At 42.5% G+C, this 18,967-nt stretch overlaps 1 protein-coding gene across 2 annotated transcripts in view; it reads right to left on the bottom strand.

The window, feature by feature from the left end:
* The window catches only part of LOC146577138 (protein NLRC3-like), a 291,287-nt gene that overhangs the window by 190,688 nt on the left and 81,632 nt on the right, over positions 1-18,967 (bottom strand). Inside the window, exons 3-5 of one of the 2 annotated variants that reach the window (XM_085268128.1) lie at positions 16,899-16,987; positions 12,973-13,051; positions 10,790-10,994 (exon numbers count right to left, since the gene is read on the bottom strand). In XM_085268128.1, coding sequence (XP_085124254.1) covers positions 10,790-10,994; positions 12,973-13,051; positions 16,899-16,987 — 373 coding nt within the window. Of the gene's footprint in view, positions 1-10,789; positions 11,076-12,972; positions 13,052-16,898; positions 16,988-18,967 lie in introns of those variants that run through there. The other variant, XM_085268126.1, reaches the window with a different exon arrangement.

Raw genomic sequence — 18,967 nt, 5'->3', positions numbered from 1 at the left:
TCATTCAGTGTTTCATCATCTGTTCAGAGCTGAAGAAGGTTCACAATGTAGAAGTTTAGAAAATGGAAACTCCAAACAGCTGAAGCCAACAGGAAGCAGCTTCAAACAAAGAAGAGAAAAAAATGAATTTTTCACATTGAAGTCGTACATTTATCATAAAATTGTCAAGTTTTGCCGTGTGAAATAAAAAAAACTGAACAGGAATCCTCAGAGTTGAACCCTCTGCACAGAGGTTCAGGTTCCTCTTCAGGTCCCAAAGTGCAGAACAACAAGGTTTCAAACAGCTTCGTTCCAGCAGCATCAGCCACAGAAATGCAGAGATAATTCTTTGGATCTCTTGGTTGTGTTGTATGATGCTGTGTTTGCATATCTGGTGTCTATGTTGCTTTGTGAGGACGGATCATTTACTGCAGCTCCAGATAAACAGAGCTGGACCTGAACCTGGTAGCTTCACTTAGAAGACACTTGTGACGGGAACGTCAGGTCAAAAACAGTGCCCCTCCGACAGCCAAACCCATCTGTTCTCTGATTGGATAGTTACATTTCTGATTGACATGACATTGACCAATCAGATGAAAGGAAGAAAAATAGGGTCAAAATTCGTACTTGTAACTTGCAGGGATTTTTTTTGGCTAAGTCCACACACAAATCTTTTTTTACACACACACACAAATCTTTTTTTCACGCACACACAAATCTTTTTTACACATACAAATTTTTTTCACGCACACACAAATTCTTTTTACACATACAAATCCTGATTTACAAGTACAAAATATTTATGACCACATTTTGAGCCCATACAAATGTTCTGCAGACGAGTCCATGCGCTCACAACAAAGCTCAGTGTGGACGACGCTGTGCACGCTCCAATGCTGATTGGTTAGAAAGTGGGCGGGAACAGGGAAGAGAGCGACAGCAGTGTTCAGCACAAACACGAAGGATCAAAGAAGAAGAACATGACAAGCTCAGATGGAGGCTGCAGTGGACACATTTCATTGTTTTAACATTCGCTTTCACTTCAGCTTCACCAACAACAGCACAAGCAGAGCAGCCCACTGACTGCGTGGCCGTGACGGCGCCCCCTGGTGACTGTAAACCACTACAACATGTAGACGGCCGTCTGCTGCTCATTTCTTTGCCACAATCACAGGAGCTCTTTATCATGTTCTACACTCTCATTGGTTCTTTGTGTGCTTGTTTTTTAGAACAGTAGTCATTGTGATTGGTCAAAGAAGACAGTCAGCTGTGACTAAATGTAGCTCCTACAGCAGTGATTGGAATAACTACTGAAGCTAATCCAGTATCAAAGCTCAGGAATCAGCAGCTCCCACCTCGTTTTCTTTGAACAACTATTTTTAGCTGCTGTGTTTTTGTGTTTCTGCGGACCTCAGACATCCTGCTGCTCTGGAGAACTGAAGCTCTAAAGGCTTCAGCCTTTATCTCCAAGAAACAAAGCTGATCATGGAGACCCAGCAGGTCAGCTGATCTGTGGACAGCACCAGCATCTTTAAGTAAGTCTGAGAGGTGAGCAGTCTTTGGAAGCCTTTACTGTCTGATAGTCTCAGAGCAGGATTTGGATCATTATTTGGCTTTTCTTCTATTATTATGTTTAGTTTCTGCTTCACAGATATTCTCTGAGATGTTCTCTGAAATGTTTCCCACTGTTGGACAAACTTTCACAGTTTCTTCATAAAGGAGATCTCCTGTGCAGTCCATCTGTGATAATATGTTAAACACTGAATTATGATTCATATCTGAATGTACTGACTGTTAATTATTGATGAGAACATAATCAGTAAATATAAATATGTTTGAGTTTGGCTTTGATGAATCAGAATAAAAGTAATAAAATAATGATTTTAGAGACAGGCCTAACTCAGGCCAGTTGACAGCCTGTGTACAAACAGACTTCAGCCATATGAGAGTGAGTGTGAGTGAATGAGAGCACACACAGGACACTCTGATCTCTGAATGTGTGTGACGCAGTGAAAAAGAGGATTGTACTGGATATACTGTGACTGACAAACAGAGTTTAAAGAGAAAGGTGTTTGGATTAAAATGGATTATGCTAAAGTGAACGTGCTAATGAAATCTGAACTGACTGAAATGTGAAGTGAAGATAATTCAGATGTAAAAGAGAGAGAAACTGATAATAAGGTGGGGCTGGAGATCAAACACTTGATTGGTTGAGTAGATATCAGATCGACAGTTTCACAGTTTTCCCTGTGGATTATAACTTTAAGAAGATGTGACATTCATCAAGGAATCCTGCTCTCCAGATTATTTCCATGAACACTGAGCTGGAACACATCTACAGTGCTGGAAGTGCCCGTCTCACCACCAACCTCCCTGTGCACATTCACTTTTCAAACTTTTGTGAGACACTAAAGGTGTAAATCTGAGTATTTATCTATGTTAGTGCGAACACCTCTAATAGGTTGGTTTAGTCTTTCCAAGTCATATCTTCCCTTAGATCTGCGGTCCAGGCTCCTAAAATCATCCTAGTTTAACAAGCACTACAATCTAGAGTAGAGCTGCACTAACAGGTGTGACTGATGAGATCTGACCTGCAAGGATACTCATGTTTATGTGTATGAGGACAAGCAGGGAAGACCTGGACATCAACTCTGTCAGGCTGCCTGAGTCCTCTCACCTACATCAGCTCAGAACTCTGCATTATCTAGCGAGTCAGACTAAGAGAATCATGGATCAGAAGTTCTACAAAGATTAGAACCAGACTTCCTGTATAGAGGTCTGCGGGCCTACTGATCCACAGTGTCAGCACAACTTTCACATCATATTCATCTCAGCACAACTAAAACATGTGACTGACCTCAGAGTTTCAAATCGACATCGTGGATTCTCCAGAAGAACACACAGCTGCTTCACTCCTGAATCCTGCAGGTTGTTGTAGGTTCCACTCAGGTCCAGCACTCTGGGATACGAGGGGTTGGACTTCAGCGCTGCTGCCAGATAATCACAGCTGATCTCTGACAAATCACAGTCCTTCAATCTGCATAAAAATGAAAGATGTAAGTTTATTAGACAAAGTGTTTGAAATCATTCAGTGTTTCATCATCTGTTCAGAGCTGAAGAAGGTTCAGAATGTAGAAGTTTTTCCAGGAGATTCTTATTTTTTTTCTCCCCCCCTTTCTCACTGTCCCTCTCCCCTTCTGTTTTTCCTTTCCTTCCTCTTTCTTTCTCCCTTTCCTATCCCTCACTCATGTCTGTCCCATCTGTAACATCTGAAAATAAAATATAATAAATAATAAAAACAAAGATCGACCAAATGGACCAATACGGCAATGCCACGAAGATCCATTTGGCAAAGTAAATCCATTGGGTATCCTTGTTGGTCTTCAGACAACAATTCTGATGACTAAAGAACCAAATGGGACAGGCAAAAAAAAAAAAAAAAAAAAAAAAAAAAAGAATGTAGAAGTTTAGAAAATGGAAACTCCAAACAGCTGAAGCCAACAGGAAGCAGCTTCAAACAAACACAACAAGAGAAAAAACTCTGAATGTTTCACATTAAAGTCGTACATGTTTTTCCTTCCAGGAACCACAAGGCTTCACTTTTAAAGGTGAAGTGTGAAAGAAATGGACATATTTGAAGTCCAACACCTTTTCCAGTCACATTATTAAAGCAGACAAACTACAAGCTCATTTTCATTCCAACAAGTCATCTTCTGACCTGGACTAAACACACTTTTCTCTATGTGCAGCTGGCTGTGAGACCAGTGCTCAGGGAGCATCTACAAAGTGCAACACTGAAAGAACATCATCCATAAATATTGAGTCCAGTTATTACTCAATATTTAATATTTAACCCCTAACCCTAACCCCTGTGTGACACGTGGGTGTATGAAACATCGCTTTCAGTGTTAATAGCACATGGCAACATTCAGACGTGAATCTATACAGTAACACTTTGATTTGTTACAGTGAGGAGACTGTTGAAGGGAACGATGAGGGGAAACTGTAACAGCAGCAACAGAAACCCAGGAGACAAAGCTGAGGTCTGGGTTCCTCTATGCTACACACAACCTCCTGCTCCTGGACTTTAGTAAACACATAAATGTCTCCAAGTACACTTATTTCAGAAACTCTATTAAACTCATTACAAGTTTACTTCAGCTTTAAATTACTCACAACATCAGCACACATGAGTAAACACAGTAACTCACAAAGCTACTGTTCAAGTTTAGTCATCTTTAATACAAATATACCTCATTATTATGAATCTCACAGCTACCTGCTCATTGAACTGAACAATAATTCTGTTTTACCATTAAAACAAAATATGTGACTGTAAAAGATCTTCAGACAGTAATTAAGAATCTCCTAAGCAATCCAAAGATAAAGAAAAGTTCACCTGCCAATTCTATAAAGCTTGGTCGTTTATACAATAATATCATTTAATGATCAGCAGTGGGGATGTTTGGATCCTGACCTGAGAGTTTCCAGTGTACAATGTGGACTCTGCAGTGCAGCAGACAGAAGCTTCACTCCTGAATCCTGCAGTTCATTGTTACTCAGGTCCAGCTCTTTCAGACTAGAGGTCTGAGAGCTGAGACCTGAGGCCAGAGCTTCACAGCTTCTGTCTGACAGGTCACAGTGACTCAGTCTGGAAGAAAACAAACAAACAATTAAATCAGTCAAATGAAACATTTTTTTAATGCCAGCATGCAATACAATTATTGGTTAACTAAATAGCTTCATTAAAACACAACTCTTCTTCTATAGCAGCACTTACTCCTTGTAAGCTCCACCTGCTCCACTATCTGAGTCAGACGACATGAAAACAAACTGTAAATCTAGTAGAAACATGATTGGAAATCTTCTCAGATCCATTTGTACATTTAGAGCCTGATCCTGAAATATAGCAGCACGGACATTCACAGCAGCAAAGGGTTCTTGCTGATCTGAGCTGGCTTGGCCCTGGCTTATTGAAGATTAAAGAAAGTGGAATCAGCTGTTCAAAACCCCACAAGGCTGCCCGCTGTGACTGAGACGATGGGACAGGTCATGACTTCTCAAAATGGGCTCATTGAACGCAGCACGGATAAGATCTTGAAGAAGCTCATGGCGGTCGTGAGTTCTCAGACTTTGCTCTTTGAGCGCAAAACTGATAACCTCTCGGAGAAGCTCGTGGCTCTCCAACGGGAGATTGAGAGACGAGTGACGGACTGTTAGATCAGCTGTGAAATTGACATGCAGTTGTTCGCACCAAAGAAAGCCACCATCATTTCATGCGGCTAACATACCGGTGCCAGCTGTGGTCTCAAGGCTGGAGCTGAACATAACAAATCTCACCCTGATAACAGACGGTGTTTAGACTGTTCCTTCCCATCCTAAGCATGCTTATCCCCTCCCGGTGCAGACGGTGGGTCGAGGGGACCAGCGCAAATGCTGCAGGCCCGGATGCGCTGTCTGCACCGGCTGTCTCTCACCTTTTACCCATCCCTGTTGCTTGTCATGTGTTTCTATGGCGCATTAAGAGTTTTCATGTGGGGGGGTTCTTTTTTCTCCTCATCTTTCCTGATGTTGTGCATTTTCCGCTGTTCGGTTCCGGGTCGCTGCTCTAAAGGCTGACCGGCCAGCTACCTAGCCTGACCTGTCTCCCCAATGTGATGTTTCTGTATTGTATGTACGGTTAACAAGGTCAGTATCCTAATTGCCCCTTGAAAATAAATACAGTGTTCTGAATCTGAATCTGAAAAGATTACAGAAGACGACTCTGTTCAGTAAATATTACGCTCATGCTGTCACGAAATACCAAAGGTAGGTAAAACTCTGGTTGTTGCAGCCATCCAGTATGACATGCTTTGTACTGTCCTGCTGCAGTTTGTGACACCTGGTTGATGAGTTGTGAAGGATGATGAAACAAACACTTCACTCAATGTTTGTCTTCTAAACTGGATGTAATTTGGGCAGCCGAGAGTTTTTCTTAATCTATCCCAGCTGCAAATAGGAACACAACAAATAACTAACTTTACCCACTTGGATCCTTATCATTCAAGATTGTGAAAAGATTCTCTACTCGGAGAATACTGGTGATTTTAGATGAGAGAGATGGAAGATGATGAAGGGGAAGAGTTTTCAGAACTTGAGGCCTTTTGTCTTCACTGTATAGGACAAAGAAGACAGGAAGGGAGGAAGAAGTGAGGAGAATAACACACTGGAAATGGTCTTGGGCAGACTCAAACCAGGCCCTGGAGTCACGACTCTAACTTTCAGTACATGGGTCACCTGCTCAGCCAGGTAAGCTACAGTAGTCAGCAGTGTGTGAGTTAATTTGAAGACAATGATGACTATAAGTCAGGTAAAAAAAATACTATCATCAACCAACAAGGGGAAAACAGTGAGCTTGAATGACCAAGCTTTGACCAAGGGTGGCTCACTCCTCGGTCTTCTTGCCCAAGGAGTGAACCACCCTGCATGGCTATCAATGTGGTGCAACCAAGGCCATCATACAGTACAGGCCATCCAAGCTGATTTTTAACTTTTCCTCCCAGATACCACCTTAAAAATCATCTAGATTAGGATATGTTGGCTGTTCTAGATCCAATCACAACAAACAGAGAGCTGTTGTGTGTCCAAGGTGAACAGGAAGAATATGTACATGCATAAAGTCAATAAAGTCAGAAGGTTTGCTTTAGACTGTGCTGCAGTTTATCATCAAAGACAAACAGGCACCATGCTGCCAACAAATGGCATCAAGTCTGACTTGAGGTTTTTTTGTTCTTTTTTTTAAATCAAGATTAAATTTTATAGCAACCACAGCAGAGATGACCAGGGAAGGTGTGCTTGAGGGGATATAGCTACAACAGCTGGTTTCAGACTGAAGATGAACTGAGGTGCTGCACCCAAGTCTGCAGGTTCAGGGAGGGACAAACATCTGCTGCAACCAGATTGGAGTGAGAGGAGAGAGCAGGCCAACAACAACAAAGAAACAACAAACACACTGTGGAAGACCGAAGCAGAGTTTAGTTTAAAGTAGAGATGGACCGATCCGATATTACGTATCTGGATCTTTTTATATTATATTATATATATATATTATATTTTTATATTACTGGATCGGATATCGGAGAAAAATAAAAAATGTAATTCGATCCATTAAATATCACAAAAGCACCTCACAAAAGTTGCAACACGCCGTAACTCGCCTCAGAACGTTAGCACGTCGGAGCAGTATGCATCACGTGATAGAGCGGCTGTGGCATGCGGGACCTGTCGGTGGTCTGGATAGCATGTGGAGCTTCGCTAGCAACCCGGCATTTCATCTCCGACAAAGTCATCCCCGAGAGAAGTAAAGCAAGTGTGTAAGTCCATCTCTGAATGTTTGTAAAGCATTCCTGCGTTAAGCTTAACAAACGATATATGGAGCGACTGCCTCTCTCCCTCTCTTGCTGCTACTTCAATCATGAAACTGCTTAATGATCAGTTGATCAGCTTTTCTGTCGCGAGTCCGTCCCTCTTGTTTGTTTTTGGCCCACTTTGCACCAGAAAGAGGAAACCAGCGGATAAACAACAGCAGCACGTTTAAGCTTGATAAGCTGTTGTTAGAATTTATTTAATATTACTTTCTACACCAGGATCTTTTTCTACGTAGCTGACGGCTGGTAACTGTGCAGGGGCGGATCTAGCAAAGTTGAGCCAGGGGGGCCGATAGGGCATGAACAGGGAAAAGGGGGCACAAAGACAGACTTTTCTTTCTTATTCTTATTTAAAATGTCTAGCTTTTAATAAATAATTATCTGACACCCAAAGTTTTAATTTGATGTAAAATGAATAGAAGTCCATTACTGTATATAGTAACTATTAAGTCTAATATATATATACCTAACTAATATATAAGCTATAGTACTTTTTCCTTTGGGAAGGTACCATCTGTGCAGTGTGCAATTTTTTTGAAGAAAGATGTTGAATCTATTTAATATTTCTTCAAAAATAATTGATTTCTGTTCATTTTTTTTCACACTGCATCAAATTAAGGTTGATTACGTCGATTAAGCATCATGAGGTGGAGCGTGAGGGGTGGTTCCCTATATTTTATTTATTTATTTTTGTTGTTGCTGGGAGTTGGAACCCTATTAGTTAGGTTGCTTAATATTTACGCTAAGTACTCTTTAAAATACCAGAATAGGGAGGATGGTGTAGGTTTAAGTTTATTAGATTGATCAGTATTGCTGAACTATGAATTTTTTTTTTTTTTGCATACAGGTATAACAGAATAGCTTTGGTGTAGTTGTTGTTTTAAACTTGAGTATGAACTTATACAAAATGCAGCAAGATATTTAAAAAAACAGTTTTGTTGATTAAAAAACACTATATCGGATTCATATCGGTATCGGCAGATATCCAAATTTATGATATCGGTATCGGACATAAAAAAGTGGTATCGTGCCATCTCTAGTTTAAAGTGGAACTAAGGATGTTTCTCTGGCTGCCATGATTAACTGAGTGATTCAAATGCTTTTTTTAATGCAGGACCCACCATGCATGTAAAAGCAAGTGTTTCACCAACATTTGTGACTAAAAATAGACCTGCAGTAGAAATGTATCTAGGAGCATGCATGTGAATATAAAGTATCACAACATCAGGCACATGCAGCCTAAGTGTTTAAACAAAGACTGATAACATAACAGCAGCAGCGATGATCAGAGTTTATGGTGAATCCAGCGTCTCGAGTTCACCGAGTTCTGGAGGCATCAAAGAGGTCACAGTTGTATTGGAGAAATCCCAAAACTTTAGGATACAAATTCATACAAAGACAGAAAACCTGGTGAAATAAATTACTGACACAGTCGGATGTTAAAAGTAAAGACATGAATACAAATGTACTCACAGAGCTTTGTTGGAGGCTTTGACCACTGGCAGCAGCCTCAGAAGAGCCTCCTCTGAAGCAGAGTATTTCTTCAGGTCAAACACATCCAGATCTTCTTCTGATGACAGTAAGATGAAGACCAGAGCTGACCACTGAGCAGGAGACAGTTCATCTGTGGAGAGACGTCCTGATCTCAGGGACTGTTGGATCTCCTCCACTAGAGAACGATCATCCAGTTCATTCAGACAGTGGAACAGATTGATGCTTTTCTCTGCAGACAGATTCTCATTGAGCTTCTTCTTGATGTACTGGACTGTTTCCTGATTGGTCTGTGAGCTACTTCCTGTCTGTGTCAGCAGACCTCGTAGGAGAGTCTGATTGGTCTGCAGTGAAAGACCGAGGAGGAAGCGGAGGAACAAGTCCAGGTGTCCATTTGGACTCTGTAAGGCCTTCTCCACAGCAATCAGGTGGACAGATGGTTTAAACCACCAGTAGGTTGTTTGTGGTTGTTCCATCAGAATGAGTCCAGAGTTGATGAAGGTCAGATGGACATGAAGAGCAGCCAGAAACTCCTGAACACTCAGATGGATGAAGCAGAACACCTTGTCCTGGTACAGTCCTCTCTCCTCTTTAAAGATCTGTGTGAACACTCCTGAGTACACTGAGGCTGCTCTGATATCGATGCCACACTCTGTCAGGTCTGATTCATAGAAGATCAGGTTTCCTTTCTGCAGCTGATCAAAAGCCAGTTTTCCCAGAGACTCAATCATCTTCCTGCTCTCTGGACTCCAGTGAGGATCTGTCTCAGCTCCTCCATCATACTTGACCTTCTTCACTTTGGCCTGAACCACCAGGAAGTGGATGTACATCTCAGTCAGGGTCTTGGGCAGCTGTCCTCCCTCTCTGGTTTCCAGCACATCCTCCAGAACTGTAGCAGTAATCCAGCAGAAGACTGGGATGTGGCACATGATGTGGAGGCTTCGAGCTTTCTTGATGTGGGAGATGATCCTGCTGGCCTGCTCCTCATCTCTGAACCTCTTCCTGAAGTACTCCTCCTTCTGTGGGTCAGTGAACCCTCTGACCTCTGTCACCATGCCAACACAGTCAGGAGGGATCTGATTGGCTGCTGCAGGTCGTGTGGTTATCCAGAGGCGAGCAGAGGGAAGCAGTTTCCCCCTGATGAGGTTTATCAGCAGCACATCCACTGAGGTGGACTTTCTAGGGTCAGTTAGGATTGTAGTTTTGTGGAAGTCCAGAGGAAGTCGACACTCATCCAGACCATCAAAGATGAACACAACCTGGAAGTCTTCAAAGCTGCAGATTCCTGCTTCTTTGGTTTCAGTAAAGAAGTGATGAACAAGTCCCACCAAGCTGAACTTTTCCTCTTTCAGCACATTCAGCTCTCTGAAAGTGAATGGAAATATGAACTGGATGTCCTGGTTGGCTTTGTCTTCAGCCCAGTCCAGGGTGTGTTTCTGTGTTAAGACTGTTTTCCCAATGCCAGCCACTCCCTTTGTCAGCACTGTTCTGATTGGTTCATCTCTTCCAGGTGAGGCTTTAAAGATGTCTTCTTGTCTGATGGTTGTTTCTGGTCTGTCTGGTTTCCTGGATGCTGTTTCAATCTGTCTGACCTCATGTTCATCATTGACCTCTGCAGTCCCTCCCTCTGTGATGTAGAGCTCTGTGTAGATCTGATTCAGGAGGGTTGGGTTTCCTGCTTTAGCGATGCCCTCAAACACACACTGGAACTTCTTCTTCAGGGTGGATTTAAGGTTACGATGACAAACAGCAGCTGGAAGTTCTGAATAATAATAATAAAAATACAACTTTAACAATCACATTTTACAAAATGCTGATGACAATTTCTGACCCACTGAGAAATGACTGAACACACTGGTGCCACAAGTCTCTCATTTATCCAGCAGCTTAAATCTTTAGATAAATCCTCTTACGTCTCTGCAGACGGTCAGCCAGCTCCTCCTGCTTCATTCTCCTCAGGAAGTCCACTGTGATCTTCACAAATGCCTCTCTGCTGTTTCTCCTCTGCTCATCATCCTCCCTCTGAAACTCCAAGCACTGGGGCTTATTTGGATTCAGAGCCTTCTGGATCTTCTTCAGCTCGTTCTTCACAAAAGTGATGATGTTGTCCTCCAGCAGCTGGAACAGAATATTTATGAATGACCCACCACTCTGAACTTTAGTCCACACAACATCCACTTCTTTACGATCAAGGAGCATATCATCCACGAACTCTTTACCAATTATAGGTTTGACTTTATCTGATTAACTGAGACTTTGTCCACAACTCCATGATCCCAAAACGTTGATGCTGTTCATATGAATGCAGCGATTTCAGTGGGAGAAACATTTCACTGGTGTTCAGAGCTGAACTACCAACAGGTTGATGATCAAAGCCAGAAACTTGGAGATGTTTCAGGTGACTGAGTTGATCGTACAGACAACTGGTCTTAAAGGTTCACTCTGTTTACGCATACAGATCAGTATTTAAGGTTTGACTCTCATCATCCACTGGAGCACAAACTGGGCGTCATCAGGACACTACAACACAGAACAAACACCATCCCCACAGACACAGCAGCCAGTGAAGCAGAAGAACTTCACATCAAGAAGGTCCTGAGTAAATGTGAACGCTGGTTTGAGGGCGGAGTCAAGGAGGCCATTTATGTGAAAAGGAAAGACCATCTCTGAATGGAGGAGGGGCCTAAGGGTACATTTGTCACCATCTTACATGCTGTGATTGCAGCCATTCCCCAGCTCTCTGTGAACTGGACTCATGACCATTGATCAACAACCATTGATCAATGGTCCTGACAATATGCGTACCAATGATCAATGAACTGACCTCCCAGCCCATTGTTCCTTCAGTGGGCTGGTTTCAGTCATACAAATGTCCTGTTTATGAGATTGAAACCTGCAGTCAGCTGAGACTGAAGAAGTCACCTGATGATGATGAAACGTTTCTCCCACTGAAAACATCCAGATGAACAGAATCAAGCTTTTTGGGATTTACGTACCTGGATGATTGAGCATCAAGACACAACTCTGTGACTTTTCTCAGATGAATAAATCCTCTCCTCCAGCTTTGTTTACATCTACCAGCCCTGTGGCGCTGCCCAGGGAAATAATCTATGTGAGAGGTGGAAAGTCATACAGGTGTCTGCTCCTGCCTTCAGTTATTTTATCTACTGTGTGTCAACTGGCTGAACCTACTGCAACTGTCTACTGTCTCCCTAAACTCAACAATGACTTAGTGATCTATCCATTCTCTGACCAAACACATCCTGCTGCAGGAGGTTAACATAGCAGCCAATGATGATCCCACTCACTGTGAACAACACATTTGGACCTGATTTGCTGCTCTGGTTTACACGTGAACTTCCACTGCTGCTGTCACCAACTTGAGAGGCTCTACAGAAAAACTGGACTTGTCCATAAAAATCATGAACTACATTATAAGGACAGCATTGCTCAATCAACTCTAATTACTACTGACATGTTATCTCTTCTAACTAAGGTACAGACACTCAAACATGCTGCTTTCAGTGAGAAGTCAAATGTCTGAATATGAGCTGGAAGCTGCTGAGAGTCCTCCTCCTTCCCGTGGGGTTTACTTTCTCTACTACTTTCACTATAAACACGCCCCTTTCATGCACCTGCAGAGGGCCACCAGCAGATGGAGCTGTCTTAAACAAATCCACTTGGATAGTTAGCTGTAGATGATTTTCTCAGTATGATTGTAGGATTTTGAGTTATTCTTTAGATTTATTTAAACTCTTATATTGTGCACAAGTGTTGAGCGACCCATAATTTCTCTGTACTTTTCATAAGAGCAGCCAGACTTTCAGCTAGTTTTTCTTTTTTAAGAGATCAAAGTTATTGAAGAAACAGTTATTCAGCTTCATTCCCACTGATCTCGACTACAAACTGTTTCACTTTGGTTTCTGTTTAACGCCTCGATGTTTAAAACGTTTCCCTGTGATCACATTTGCACCGTCTGATTTCAAAGTTTGTTTCTTTTGGTCGTTTAGTCCACAGAGTCCTTGGTGTTCTGAAAGGGACCTATAAATAAATGCATTATTATTAATAATAAAGTAGTTGTTGTACATGTACAGACCATAAATATGGAGTCCAGCTGTGTTTGATGCTGCTGGGCAGACTGACCACTGGGAACCTCTGAGCTCTGCTGCTCCACTCTGTGGAAGAACCATGAAGGATTAGATCAACACAGGATAAAGATCCAGGAGTTTCTGCTCAAATAACTTCATCTGAATCAAGTCTGTCAAGTTTTAGACTCTCAGATTCTGAAGATATATTTTCTGTTTTCTATGAACTTTCTTTCATCAGTGATGGAAGTGATAATGCTGCAGAAGCTCAGAGGAAACTTTGAGAAAACTGTGATGAACCATCAACTAATGCTCTCAGGAGGCCAAAGGTCCCTGAATGTAACTGTGCAGCAGATTCATCGAGTGTTTGAAACCTGACCACTTCCACATGTTTTCATTCTAACACAAGAAGTCCTTTTCTCATTGGTTTGATTTGAGTTTTCATTTGAGTTTTCTGAGTCTCGTATTTGGAGTCGAGTCTAATCAATGATCTGACAGAAGAACATTAAAAAGGATTTACCAGTGCTGTCAAAATTAACATGTAGGGTTAGGGTTTCATCTGTTATCATGATTAACATGATAAAAACCTTTAACACGACACATCTGGAGAGCAGAACGACTCAAAATCCCTGAAATGTTTCTATCAACGCACTTCGAGCAGTTTGTCCGAGTAGAGTTACCTTTGCACACGTGCAGATGTGCAGCACATCTGTTAGTGACGGAAGCTGAACCAATCAGCTCAATATGGAAGATGACAAACACACACTGACCTCTCGATGGAAAGTTTGAGTATTAAAAAAATAACAAGACGGACCAGCCGACCAACATGAAGGATTCTGCACATCGTGACAGAAGGAATTTTCTTTTCACCGAAGCACTTCCAGCTTAAAATATCACAACAATGCAAAGCACTGATGACACAACTGCCAAGTGGACAAACTGCAGACCTGTTAGTGTTGTTAATAACATAGTTTTGGTTCCTCGTGTCAAAGACTTGAAGAAGAGTGACAGAGAGTGTTAGACTGCTGCAGGATCAGTGCCACCTCCACAGACCTGTGAAGAAAATGATTGTTTGACAGATGGGCTCAGATTCAGGATCAGCTGAGGAGTTTGTGGCTGACAGAATCCTGCAGGTACAGAGCAGAGCCCATCATTAGCATGCAGGACTGTCCCTGGGGGGGTCGGCTCATTCAGGAGGTTAATCAATGTTTACATGTTCAATAAACATGTTAAGTGTGTAAATTTGCCCTTTTCTCTCGAGTCTGTTTGCTCATGAAATGAACTTTGATTCGTTTACATTAAAAATGATGTTTAATGGTGATTAATCCAAATTAATCCACAGTAACCCTGTGATGAGTCTGATTAAACATTTTCATTAACAGCAGTAATATAGATTATATATTATTATATATTAGTGCACACTTAGCTTTTAGTATATATGTTTGTTACAAAGTTGTATTTACAGCAGAGAAGCTGAGTTAAAGACTGAAAACTATTCAAAGTCTCTTTGAATTGAAGCGTTTAACATTCTTTGTGTTTATTCTGCATTGACTTCATTATATGGTGTAAACGTCTGTTACAGGCTTAAATATAAAGTTGGAAAAATGTAACTGCAGCTATTGATCAAGTAATTGTGATTAATCAGGATTAATGACAGAAGATTGTGTCATTAATTAGTCATGTTTTAATCTACTGACAGCACTAGTGTTCACTCTGGTGCCTGTTACGTTTCGGTGTGTCAGTGTTTTGTTTTTGCATGACTTATGTATTTCCTGCTTTACTTTGAAAGTCTGTGTTATCTTAGTGTGTTCAGTTTACATTTTCCCTGTCTCGTCAGTTCTAATTTGCTCCAGCTGTGTTTCCCTCCTGTGGTCCATTTCCTGATTGCTCCCTCTATGTATTTAAACCCTGTGTTTCAGTGTGTCATGGTCGCGATCTCCCCCGTGTTGTAAATAGTTTGGTGTTTTGTTGTAAATAAATAGTTTGTTGTAAATAGTTGTGAATGGGTTTGTTAATACTTTCGTCATGGGATATTTTCGTTTTGGGATTTTGGTGGAGAGCCTTCGTGGTTTTATTTTCCTTATCTTTGTTTTTCTACGTTGCACCCCGGTTGCCTAGGCCGGGGTGTAACATATGGGGGCTCGTCCGGGATCGCTGGGGGTCCGAGGACCGCTTCGGCCGTCCGCCGTCGCTGGAGGGTCCGAGGGAGGGACCGCTTCAGCCGTCTGTCTTCGCTGGAGGGTCCGGGATCGCTGGAGGGTCCGAAGGAGGGACAGCTTCGGCCTTCTGTCTTCGCTGGAGGGTCCGAGGACCGCTTCAGCCTCCGTCTGTCTTCGCTGGAGGGCCCGGGGACCGCTCCAGCCTTCATCCGCCTTCGCTGGAGGATCCGAGGGACCGCTCCAGCCTTCTGCAGCTGGTGGGCTGCGTGTCCGTGTGTGCAGCTGGTGGGCTGCGTGTCCGTGTGTGCAGCTGGTGGGCTGCGTGTCCGTGTGTGCAGCTGGTGGGCTGCGTGTCCGTGTGTGCAGCTGGTGGGCTGCGTGTCCATGTGTGCAGCTAGTGAGCTGCTCATCCGCCTTCGCTGGAGCGTCCGAGGGACCGCTCCAGCCTTCATCTGCCTCTGCTGGAGGGTCCGTGGGACCGCTCCAGCCTCCATCAGCTTCGTCTGCCTTCATCCGCCTTCGCTGGGGGGAGGGTCCGTGGGACCGCCCCAGCCTTTGTCGTCGCTGGAGGGTCCGTGGGACCGCTCCAGCCTTCATCCGCCTTCGCTGGAGGGTCCGAGGGACCGCTCCAGCCTTCGTCGTCTGCTGGAGGGTCAGTGGGACCGCTCCAGCCTCCATCAGCTTCGTCTGCCTTCGTTTCAGCCTTCGTTTGTCTGAATCAAACTTTTCACTTGGGGTTACATGTTTGATTTTTGGGTAGGGGGAAATGTTACGTTTCGGTGTGTCAGTGTTTTGTTTTTGCATGACTTATGTATTTCCTGCTTTACTTTGAAAGTCTGTGTTATCTTAGTGTGTTCAGTTTACATTTTCCCTGTCTCGTCAGTTCTAATTTGCTCCAGCTGTGTTTCCCTCCTGTGGTCCATTTCCTGATTGCTCCTTCTATGTATTTAAACCCTGTGTTTCAGTGTGTCATGGTCGCGATCTCCCCCGTGTTGTAAATAGTTTGGTGTTTTGTTGTAAATAAATAGTTTGTTGTAAATAGTTGTGAATGGGTTTGTTAATACTTTCGTCATGGGATGTTTTGGGATTTTGGTGGAGAGCCTTCGTGGTTTTATTTTCCTTATCTTTGTTTTTCTACGTTGCACCCCGGTTGCCTAGGCCGGGGTGTAACAGTGCCTCCAACTGTTTTACGCCCTTTCAACACCTTCGTGGTCAAAAGTGTACACGCACAAAATCTACAATAAAACCCTCACGCAGCAATAGGACAGACACACAATCCATTTATCTCTGTGTCTCAAACACACACACGTGTATTCAAAGCCTCGATTTGTTCATATTTCATCTGTTGTGTTTTTATCTTCAGCGTTTTCAGTGTTGCTGCATTTACACCAAAAATGTTTCCATTGATGAATCAGATTGATTTGAATGTGTTTCATCCATACAAATCCCTCCCTGGTGGTCACATGACTCTATAACATAACAGGAGTCATGTGACAAGAGTTTCATGCTGTAAAATGTCAAAATGGTTGAATGTGGTGGAGTAAAAATGTGAGATATCAACGACTTTTCTTCAATATGAAATGTTTGCAGGGCCTGACAGGAAGTGGACGGACGCTCTGATCACTTCCTGTTTGCTGAAGTGGGTTTTCAGTTGTTTAGAAACCAAAGGCTTGTTTTAAAAGACAGTTTAAATGGGACTGAGGGAACGACGTGTTTGTAGTTTATATCCAACAACATCAAGCAGTTAAATCAAAGAGTTCATGTTGCTAACAGCTCACCTCTCTGCAGCAGACACAGGTTGGGATTTAAATTTAATGTAGCGCTCTTCAGACCAGTCACTCTGTAAGGACACAGAGCTGGGTGGTTTCTGATTGACGCTAAAAGTAAGTGAACATGAAACATGTGTCACATCCAATGTGTCCATAAAAAGTATAAATAAAGTATAAATTGTTAAATAGTAAAAGCTGATTGAAATTTCAAACATTTTAATACTGACATGAACTTACTTTTCGTCAGATGACTTTTTTTGCCCTAAATTACGAAAGAAATGCTTCACCCGTTTGCTCTTAGAGGACACAGAGCTGGGTGGAGGTCCAGGCTGGTTCCTGTGAATAATGATGGAGCAGTGATGTGAGTGCTGAGCTGTGACATGGAGAAGAGTCATGGACAGTTAGAGATAGTCATCTCACCTCTGAGCTTTGGTCTGGCTCTCATGTTCCCCACACAGAGTGCTTTTAGAGGGAGGGACTCCCTCCTCTCTGTCCTCACACTGATCCATGCTGCTCAATTCAGCTCACACACACTTTCTACCTGCAGAGGAAACACAAATCATTCATGTGCACATCAGCTGAAATCCTCCTTTCATCATGTGTGCTGTCCAAATATCAGCTGCTTCTTTCCTGCTTCATCTCAGTGTCAGCTGGATGCAGTCAGACAGCAGTGTGAGGCAGAGGAAGCTGCCATCAGCTGCTCTGCTATCAGTCCACTAGATGGAGCCTGAAGCACACACGATGCATTCACTGACACACACTGATTCACTGTTTGGGAAACTAGAAAAATGTTGGTCTTGAACTAGCTGCATAATGCAGACAGGGTAGGACCCAAATATAACGGCGAAACATCTTCAAGCAACTTATAGAAGTCCAGATGCTTTTCTTTCCAAGCTCCTTAAACTATGATGACCTGGATGACTGAGAACCTTCACAGGAAAAATGAAACACACTGAACAAAGAATGCAAGACTTTCACAATAAAACAGCAAACAAAGGAACACAACACTGACACGTGAGCTTGACAGAGGAGTGGAGGAAAGGCAGACGAGAGTGAGTGAGGGAAAGAGGAGACAAGAGAGACATGACAGGCTGAGGAAATATAGAATGGAGCACCAGGCCTCACACAAACACACACAAACACACACAAACACACACAGAGACACACAGAGGCACAGAGGGAATCTAATGATCAAGGAACTAAACAGGAAGTATAAGAAACTCAAAGCAGCATAAATAAGACTGTAAATGAACCAGAACCATAAACCATAATACAAAAAATGCAAAGTGCTTGGTCAAAGGGACCCAGAACCATTAAAGTTCTTTTCTTTGCTCTTCAGTGTTTGAGTTCAAACAGACTCCACATTAAACTATGACAGCACCGTCCCTGCTGCTGCTGTCAGACCTGTTATTCACTCACTGCCACTCGCCAGTGTTTCTAATGAGTTTTACTCATCCATGAGAGTTTAAAGCTTGCACTTACAAGCAATGTTCCCTCTAATGTTTCACGTGTCTGAGCGAACACACAACCTCCCTGAGCGATCCACTGTGAGCGACATTAGACGTGTGCACTGTGGTCACGCCAGCGTCGAATCCATCCAAGTTACATGTTTATTAAAATAATCAATTTACAGCGTTTACATTTCTGTTAAACTACTTTTAATTAACTGCTTTAGCCCACTTACAATGAAAGTTAAAAAAGAAAATCTTGTTCATGACCTGTAGCATGTTAACACTATTGGAAGGAAAAATAACTTGAACTTCAATTTTGAAAACACAACTTTCTTTAAATAAAGCTCTGACTTGTATTATGAGTCTGTGGTCTGGGAGAGAGTCTGTAACTCTGTCTGCAACATACAGTAAATAATGACCAATGTTGGGCAGTTAATTATATAGTTACTTCTTCAAAAAAGTAACTGAGTTTTGCAAACAGAGTTTTTTGCAGCTGTTTACTGCAAAAAACTACAGCCAAGGTGTTTTTTTTTAAATAAACATTTCAAACTATTTACAGAACAATCAGCTGTTCTGCATCAAATCTGATGCCACACAAATTATTTGTGCCGCTCCAAAAAATTATTT

The sequence above is a fragment of the Mchenga conophoros genome, linkage group LG3 (genome assembly GCF_057382185.1).
Source record: "Mchenga conophoros isolate Kocher_MC1m ecotype Shallow Benthic linkage group LG3, M_conophoros_male_GT1.1, whole genome shotgun sequence".
Lineage (NCBI taxonomy): Eukaryota > Metazoa > Chordata > Actinopteri > Cichliformes > Cichlidae > Mchenga > Mchenga conophoros.
This window is presented reverse-complemented; position numbering and strand designations above follow the sequence as displayed.